The following is a 9606-nucleotide window of genomic DNA, read 5'->3' as shown; positions in this document are numbered from 1 at the left end:
TCCTGTTCTAATGTGCAATTAATGTCTAAAAATACTGTGGATAATGACAGTGAATAAATTATTAATATTGAAGACTGTGGCACATTAAATATTTATGGATTAAAAAAGAGGGCGGAAGCTTAATTGAAACACCAGAAAAAGAGCAGGTGAGAGATGAAAGGATATTACAGGCGAGCGTAAGACTGATGGTCCTGAGAGGTCAGATGATCGGGAACCCCCACCCACGCGGCCCTCGCCCCCCGTAATCAGTCACTTCCCGCTCCTGATTGCCCTGGATCACACAGCCCCCCAGCCGGCAGCTGGTGTCCCTGGCATTTCGCTCCGGAAAATTCAAAGCCCGTTTGCTAAAGGTTGCGACAACGAGATGCTTTCACGCTGGCTTCACAAACACAAATATGAGCTCACCCCCGTCAATCACTGTCCACCCACTTGGCCTCGGCAGGTTTCCTCAGGTAAGAGACGTTCACGAACCCCTCCGCACGGCTCGACTCCCTCAGCTTCTTCTGCTGCCCTGAGAGCTCAGGCGCGCTCGGGGTTCTGGGACGGTTGTCTCCGGAAGAGTGTTTAATAGTCAGTCACTTCCCTTGTTTGGGAGTCTATTGGATATGTCCTGAAAAGAGGGCAGTTTTGTGGCTCAGAACTGGGCTGCTTTCTCCAGACTTATAGTGGTTAGGTATAAGCCAGCCATATTAGCCACTCAGCTAATCTGCTGCTCTACGACAGTACTGCTCTAGCAGTCCGTATTTCAGAACACAGGAACCTAAAATGTGAAAAACAAGACTGGTTTGTTTCATATGTACATTTTCAAAGAAAAAGACACATGCAAAACATAGATACTTTTTGTACAATATAAATTAATTAAATTGAACAAAATAAACACACACATAGTTTTGTTATTGTAATATAATTGAACAATATTCATTGTTTAATTAAAATCCAATGTGCTGGACTACAGAGCCAAAACAACAAAACTTGTGTCACTCACAATACTTTTGCATGTAACTGTATGTAATGCTTCACATCCGGGTGAAATTTCAATGCGCTCACATGAGCCTGTGTGAATGGTCAAATGACATGTTGCCAACCACCCAATATGAACTTCAATGAAAAAAGAGAAAATAATTTTGTTCTGAATATTGGTGAAAATATATGTTTCTCTGAAAATGGTCAGTAGTATACAGGAAAGTTACTGGTCTCTAAATGGTTAAAGGATTTCAGTCTTTAACCCAGATCTGCTTGACAAAAACGACCCCTTTAGCTACATCTGGCACATTTACAATAAATACATCTGCTGAAACGTTGCTTGTTGTGCATTGTCCGTGTAAAGTGCACGTAGTAAAATGTAAAAAAACGGAAGGCGTTCACACGTGACTGATGTGCTCCCCTCTGGCGTTGGAGGCGTTTGTCCTCAGAGTCACCACGGACCTGGCCTGCCCCCGCGCCTTGCAGCCGCCGTTCCTGACGGGGCTGTCGAGCCCCAGGGGCAGCCGGGAGGAGCTGTAGGCCAGCGGGGGGATGGTGTTGACCAGGATGAGCTGCAGGGGCTTCCTCTCCTCCCTGTAGCGGCAGCGCGCGTAGCGGGCGAAGGCCGAGCGGTAGGTCTTGTTGAAGAGCGTGTAGACCAGCGGGTTGACGGCGGAGGACAGGTACCCCACCCAGACGAAGACGTTGAGCAGGCCCGCCATGACGTCGGCGTCGCACGCGCTCTTGCACACCACCGCCAGCACGTTGGTGACGAAGAACGGGCACCACATGACCACGAACAGGAAGAACACCACGCCCAGCACCTTGGAGGCCTTCTGCTCGTTGCTGATGGACTGCATGGCCCGCCGGCCGAAGGCGTGGCCCGCCTCGGGCTCCCGGCCCCGCCCGCTCAGCAGACGGCCGAGGAGCTTCTCGGAGGAGAGCGGGGCGGGGGGGAGGACGCTGAGGGCCCAGCGGGGCCGGGGCACGAGCTGGTCCAGGCACAGCGTGGCCTCCGTCTGCAGGGCGCTGATGGTCAGGAAGTACATCACCACCATGATGGTGAGGGGAATGAAGAACGCCACGAAGGAGCCAATCAGCACGAAGCTGTCGTCCGTCAGCAGGCAGCTGCTCTCCCTGAGCACCTTGGAGGTGTCCTTCAGACCCATGACCGGGATCGGCATGGAAACCCCTGCAGGGCCAAACGGAGAGACGCATTCATTTCACCTCTTAATTAATTAATCAGCTAATTAATTTAACACATTTAAATTTATAAATTGGAATAAATTATTGAATAAATCATCTATAATTATGAAGGACTTCTCGTCCCTGATAAAGGATGAAAGGCTGCTTATCCTATTCGGAGAAGAACCAACAGCTCCAATTGCAGCACAGCACATATTATTAATCTGCCATAACCTCAGGGACACGATTACTCAGAATATTATTGCAATAATTATGTGTAACTATTTGTGATTCTAGGTTAAAAAATGTAGTTATATATATTATATATTTCATATAGTCAATTGCCGAGAAATCTACTGCTTCAGATTTCTCTTGTCAACACAGCACTATTGATTGAAACCTTCTTATGTTATTACAAGGGACTGATATAAAGTCAATAAGAGTGAGTGAGTGGGAGAGATAAAGTGAATAAGAGTGGGTGGGAGAGATGGAGTGAATAATAGAGAAAGAGAGAGTGAGTGAGAGAGATAAAGTGAATAATATAGAAAGAGTGAGTGAGCGGGAGAAAGAGACTATAGACAGATATATAAACCAGAGCACAGCTGAGGGACACTACATCTAGATTGCCTCATAAAGAAGAACATCACAAACACATAAAACTAAACAGAAAGAGAAACAGAAAATGTGACATGAAACAGCATGAAACGGAAAGAGAAACAAAAGAAATAAACATTTAAACAGTGAGCTCACACCACTTGTCATCATGCTGTGAGCTCACTGTTTAGATGTTTTTTGCAGAATTGAAACACATACAGATTGCATACAATGTTGTCCAATAAAAGTGCCAGTGATCCCATCCTAAGCCTTCTAATACCCCCCTAATACAGCACAAGCAAAGGAAACCCACAGGGACACAAACAAATACACAGGCATCTGTGGAGCTCGAAGAGACAGAGGGAGAGAATGACGGAGAGAGAAGTAGAAAGAGAAATAGAGAGAGAGAGAGAGAGAGTGAGAAATGAGTCAGAGGGAGAGAGATCAAGGGTTGGATGCATCAATGAAATGCATGAAACCAAGGAAGCCACAATGCGCGGTTCTGTCACAAATCAATTCACGAAGGCGTAATTGTCCTTCTTCGGTAATTCAATATGCCTTATATATCCAGCCCTCTGCTGCCTACCCCTTACGCAAAGGAAAAATCTGGAAGGCTTTCACCACACCAGTCCAAGCAGCCAGACCCGTCATTATGGGAAAATGACTGTAATTGTGATGCAGTAAGAAGACCAGATGCATCTGCAATTATGAGAGCTGCAATTTCTCCTGCCACTCATTCACCAGCTTGGTGGCCATTTTACAGGGTCTTGGGAAATGTTACATTTATGCCCCTATCCGAGCATTAACATGAAAGGCTCTGTTTTTAGGAACGATGGCCATACTTAAAGATTTACAAGATTTACAAGTGTAGATGTTGGCTTGCTTTTGTGCCCTTAATGGATAGTCAACCTTCTGAAGTTTTTAAAATATAATTTCTGTTTTAGTGTATGTTTCAACTGGCCCAAACTGGTGGTGGGAAATTGACATGATCCAATGCTCTGGGCGCCATTTTGTTTCTGCCACTTCAAGCACCTACGTCGGCTAGAATTCTACCGCTCATTTCCAAGGAGATGATGATGTCATAATAGGCCACCAAACCCTCACCTGCAGAGATGGTCCAGACGGCCATGATCTTCAGGAAGGCCTTGGTGTGGGAGTTGAAGCGGCTGTGCTGGATGGGGTTGCGGATGGCGATGTAGCGGTCCAGTGAGATGGCGCACAGATGCATAATGGACGCCGTGGAGAAGAGCACGTCCAGATAGATCCAGATTGGGCAGAGAGTGGCAGGCAGGGGCCAGCTGTATCCTGCAGGACAGGAAGTCGCATCACACTGTTTACTACAAAAGTACTGCGACCAGTGAAAGTTCTAGGCTTTCCATTTCAGCCCTAGGCTCTTTGACTGTGTTTATAATGTGCTTTTCATGCATGGTAGTCCCAGTCTTTCCAAATAAGAGAAGAAAGCATCAACAATACAAAAGGGAAAATTAATAATGTAGGTAGGTTTTAGACTAAGAGAGCACAACAGACCCAAATTAACCTGAGTTTGGATAGATTTATGCCGAATATCACATAGCTTATGCATACCTTATTCCAAAAGCATAAATAAATTACGAAGAAAGCATTGAATTTATTTTATCAAAACCTTTTATTTATAAGTGTTGAATCTCTGGGGGGAAAGTAATTGAACAAAATATAATTACATTCACCAGTTACCAAGTCATAGTAAAATGAGTTGACAAGACTTGTTATTTTAATATGATTGTTCCTCAATTCTTGTTGCTTAACAGAATGATATTTTGATGAAGTGAAATGTCATCTGTGGGAAGTGCTGCTGAAACAGAATGGAGCTTCTAATCGGTGTGTCCGCTGCAGAGTCTGGGTCATATTGCTCCAGTGACACAGCGGAGACTCGGGGCTCCACCCGGAGTGGGCTGAGCGTGCGTTTGGCAGCGAGAGCCATATTTATTTCATGTGATTTTGAAGTGTTTTCATTTTATCCCCTGCTGCGGAGCTGCTTACAAAGTGCTGTGTAAATAATGTTTATGACTCCTAATTCTGTGCGCTAAGTCCTGAGGGCTTATCGAGGCGTACGCAGCAGCTCCGGAAGCAACTGTGCCACCTGCACGAAATCGCTCCGCTTCTCAACCTGCAGAAATGAGTACTCGCCTACATCAAACAGATAATAACGGAACAACACTGCAAGCTGTTCCTGAAAGAGAGAGAGAGGGAAGAGAGAGAGAGAGGGAGAGAGGGAAGAGAGAGAAAGAGTGAGAGGGAAGAGAGAGAGTGAGTGAGTGAGTGAGTGAGTGAGAGTGAGAGAGAGTGAGAGAGAGAGGGAAGAGAGAGAAAGAGAGAGAGCGGGAGAGAGGGAAGAGAGAGAAAGAGAGAGAGGGAAGAGAGAGAGAGAGAGAGTGAGTGAGTGAGTGAGAGAGAGTGAGAGAGAGAGAGAAAGAGAGAGAAATAGAGAGAGGGACGGGAGAGAAATAGAAAAAGAGAGAGAGAGGGAGAGAGGGAAGAGAGAGAGAGAGAGTGAGAGTGAGAGAGAGAGAGGGAAGAGAGTGAGAGAGAGTGAGAGAGTGAGAGAGAGAAAGAGAGGGAAGAGAGAGAAAGAGAGAGAGGGAAGAGAGTGAGAGTGAGTGAGTGAGAGAGAGAGAGAGAGAGAAGGGGAAGAAAGAGTGTGAGGCTGACAGACTGTGCGTGAGAGACAGTGATGGTGGAGACTAAACAACAAATATCTTAAAAAACCCTACCACCCCTCCACAAACAAGGGTTCAGGAGATATGATCACAGCGAACTACCCTTCATCTGTAAGAACACTGCTGCTCTACTTCATTAAGATACATCAAAGAAGACCATCATTAATGATTCATTATCAGATGGTGATACTGATGAGAGAGTAGTTTTATATCTTTCAAAACCTGAAGAGAAATCTTAGACACAGTGCAGCACATGAGCCAGGCTTCAAATGAGTTGTGTGGTGAAGAATCCTGTCAATTCAGTTCATCCTTCTGTACACGGCAAATTTCAGAAATATCTGACAGTAGTGTTCCAGTACACAGCCGTGGTTCATTGGGTGGTAAAGGTTGTCGATATGAAAGTACCAAAAGTTAGAAAGGGAGCTGTAGCTGATCTTTGCGTTGTAAAGCTACGTGTACGGCCTTTTCACAGTGAGGTACAAACATTACATTGGATATGATGCAGAGATGAGATAGGAAATGAGTCAAAATCACCATTTAGATGAGAAAAGGCTTTTCTGTATAATAATGAGTGTATACTGGGCCAGATTCACATACACCAAAATATTCAGCTTTCATTCAGAATATTAAATCAGCTGATCTGCAGCCAAACTCATTTCTGTGATGGCACCATTAAAATAGGATCAAAAGCAGTTGAGCAGGATCAAACTCCCTGATAAAGGACTTCATCTCAATTCATTTTTCAAGGGTAGAGTTTATCCCGTGTCATGAAATATTTATCCGAGCAGCAACTGTAAAATGTTTATAGATATATTACGGGAGTATGAATTTTTGAGTGTGATTAAATATTAATGAGTTAGTTAATGTGTGAATCGGAGAAATGCTGGAGTGATACTGAAGACTCTTCCTCCTGGTTGTCGTGATTCATGTCTATTTATACAGCGCACTTTCATGGAGTTGAATGCAATTCAAAGTGCTTAACAGTAATAAACAGAGACAATAAAATAAAAATAAAGATTAGGGAGGTAAGAATAAATAAAAACCGTAACAGAGACAGTAAAATAGAAATGAATGAGTAAATTGTTATGTGGAGAGAGTGCTGCCCCCTGCTGGTGATCATGTGCGTCTCTCTACGGTGAATCGGAGGCCCGCCCTGCTGAGCTGATGACGGTCTGATTGCCTCCAGCTGCATCAGACTCTCCAGAAGCTGCTGCTCCTACAGAACAGCTGCTGCTCCTACAGAACAGCTGGCTGCTCCTAATGCGTTCGGAGAGCAGCCTGCAGAGCAGTTTGGGTGTTAGGCAATCCTCCGCTTTATTTTATTTTATTTTATTTTATTTTATTTTATTTTATTTTATTTTATTTTATTTTAAAGCATTTGATGCAAATTATGGCTTGATAATTCTTGATAGGCACTTGTTTCTTTATTTTGTTTTATTTATTTTACAATTTAGCATTGACAGTCATGATAATAAGCAAGCTTACAAGCAAGTGTGTGGAAGAGCTTATACTCTTAAATTGGTGGCTATCACGGGATGAATTCCCCATTTATTGCCAAACTTTGAGATTATTTGGGGTGATGTAACAAAATGGATAAATAAATGCAATAAAAATTAGTTGTGGGACACTGTGCAGGCAACAGACAACCAGACATGGTTATTTAAGTCTGAGGTGTCTGTCCTTTCAAGAATTGGGACCAGACTAATTCCACCTGTCAGTCCGTAATGTAATGACCATGTAAAGAGGCTCTAGCCAAGTGGCTAAGGTCCATGCCTGGGACTCGGAAGGTTGGTGGTTCAGCAAAAGCATTAGTTGATATATTTTAGCATATTTTTTAAATATAACATTTCTGAAAATATTTCAAGCATATTGTAGCCCTAACAAGCTAAGTTCTTCAATAGGCATTAAAATGGTTTAAATTGAACAGCGTACTGGTCCTAAGGAGTTTGTTCAGAATGAACTCCAATATTTGCTATGAGACCTTGGGCTGTAAAACCACCTGGTTTAAAAATAAGCAAAGTACTGATGCCTCTGGGTTCACGTCAGGAATCCCTGGTTTGTTCTGCGCACAAAGGCATGTTGCTGATTTGTAATATAATACATTCCAGCACAGAAAGAAATCCATATACACAAGGTTTAAGAACAAGTGTTCTACCGTCGTCAGTCTGTGAGGAGCTGGATGAATAATGTGTACAAACGAAGCAACAGGCCACACACACACACACCCCCACACACACACACACACAAAAGCATACACACTAGCACAGACACACACACCCCCCCCCCCCCCCCCGCTGTTATTTCTGTTTACAGTAATCAGAAGTGCAGAGACAGATGTCCACATTTCTCAGTTCTATGGTGCGAATCTGTCAGACAGCTGAGAGGAAAGAAGGTGTTTTTTTCAGCAGGTTTGCATTTCACTCCAGAAAAAATCATTTCCCTTCAGAAAAATAATAGTAAATGATGCGCAGAGGCTCTGACTCACCCCATTGCTGTTAAAAGAGCTGTTTTCATTCACTTTTTTTCTGAATGTTGTGGTGTTTAATGAGCTGTACTATATGTTCTGCCATATTCCTGGAGTTCAGTTTGGCTGCCTTTTAAGGACAAGGAGAATTTGTTTCCCCCAGTTTTTCCCCATAATTTATTCTCTCTGGCAAATACCCACCCATTGTTGCGTGGAAACCTATTTTTAAATGGTGCTATGGAAAATGAAAGATTTTATGGCCTGATTTCAAGAATTAAACTCCATGCGAGCATTTAAATTCTTTCAGTACAAACACAATTTTTTTCTTACATTTTATTTAACTGCTAAAGTGGCTAAACTGTGATTGTAGAGAGAAAGGCTCTGCTGTAGGACCTGGCACAGCAATGGGGCTTAAAGTTAAAGACAGTGAGGACTGAATACACCCCCCCCAGGAGTTTGGTTAATGGAGGATTTCATATAACTTTCACCAATGCCAATGCTGTGCCTTCACCAATGAATGCATACATGTAATGTTTTTAAAATGTACACTGCCTATCCTGTTTTAATACAGTTGCTAACCACAACCTCCAAAAAAATCTAATCCCAAAATCAAATCCTAAGCGCACTTCTCACGCAACCAGTTTTGTACATGACTCATTTTACCAAACGGCAATAAAATGTATGTGGAAAGTATATGGAAACCACAGGGAAGAGATAAAGAATGTGGAAAATAAAAAGTAATGGTATAAAGAGAGAGAAAACACACAGAGGTTTTGATGCCTGCTGTTGAACAATGGATTTGAAGTGTCAACACTTCTCATAGAGTGAATCTCATTTCATATGGGTCACAAAAACACCAAGCCACGAAGATCAGTTCTATCTTTTTCTCTCCACTGTGTGTCTGCCTGTGCGTGTTTGTACAACCAATTGTACCAAGCAAACCTGAAATAAGATAAAACTCAAGGTGGGTCACACATGTAATAGGGGTTCACACAAATGACACACAGCGACACTATATCTCAATTCCCTCTCTGAACATCTCGTCATCCTCTCTCTGACTCTCTCTCAGCTAAACTTTACCTCAGCGCCATTCAGTACCTCCCTAACACAGGGCTGCCCAGCTGTTCCTGGAGATCACTCAGCTTTCATTTCAAGCAACCCTAAATTGGCACACTTCATTCTACTAATTAGCAGCTCGATGAGGTAGGACGGTAGATTCTCCAGGGACAGAGCTGGGCAGTCCTGCATGCCAGACCCTTCTGGGAAATGGCCGCACTCACCGTAAAGGATGGTCACCATGGAGACGGGCATGACGAGCAGGCCCAGCAGCATGTCGGTGACGGCCAGGGACATCAGGAAGTAGTTGGTGGCGTTCTGCAGCTTCTTCTCCAGGGACACGGCCATGATGACCAGGATGTTCCCGGCCACGGTCAACGCGATGACCGCCAGGATGAGCAGCGCCCACCAGTGCTTCCCGTCGCCCGCGGCGACCATGTCCGCCTCCGGGGCGGGGCCACACCATGGCCCCAGGAGCGCCGCGCCTTCAGCGTGTCCGGACAGGTTCCCCTGCGGCCCGCCGGAACCGCCGTTACACCCCAGGGAAACATTCCCTACTCCTCCTCCTCCTCCTCCTCGTCCTCCCCAGTCTCCTCTTCCTCCTCCCCTACCCAGAATTCCCTGGGGGGACCACCAGTCCTGGGTTAG

The 9606-nt window shown here is 44.5% G+C and overlaps 1 protein-coding gene across 1 annotated transcript; it reads right to left on the bottom strand.

The window, feature by feature from the left end:
* Nucleotides 1–410: 410 nt before the first annotated feature.
* Nucleotides 411–9321, bottom strand: LOC133116304 (5-hydroxytryptamine receptor 2A-like). Its single transcript, XM_061225742.1, has 4 exons — nt 9183–9321; nt 3847–4047; nt 1366–2155; nt 411–537 (listed from the first exon to the last, which is right to left on the bottom strand). Exons 1-4 carry the CDS (start codon nt 9304–9306, stop codon nt 411–413), a joined length of 1242 nt encoding a protein of 413 aa, XP_061081726.1. The 5' UTR covers nt 9307–9321.
* Between the last annotated feature and the right edge of the window lie 285 nt (nt 9322–9606).

Source organism: Conger conger, chromosome 17 (genome assembly GCF_963514075.1).
Source record: "Conger conger chromosome 17, fConCon1.1, whole genome shotgun sequence".
Classification (NCBI taxonomy): domain Eukaryota; kingdom Metazoa; phylum Chordata; class Actinopteri; order Anguilliformes; family Congridae; genus Conger; species Conger conger.
Note: the sequence above shows the minus strand (reverse complement) of the source record. Positions and strands in the feature narration are given on the sequence as shown.

Bases quoted from the DNA above. Each gene is read 5' to 3' on its own strand.
- LOC133116304 (XM_061225742.1), bottom strand. From the start codon at position 9,306: ATGGCCGTGTCCCTGGAGAAGAAGCTGCAGAACGCCACCAACTACTTC. The intron at 4,048-9,182 runs GTGAGTGCGGCC...CCTGTCCTGCAG, and splicing joins CATGGTGACCATCCTTTACG to GATACAGCTGGCCCCTGCCT. The intron at 2,156-3,846 runs GTGAGGGTTTGG...TTGGCCCTGCAG, and splicing joins CGTCTGGACCATCTCTGCAG to GGGTTTCCATGCCGATCCCG.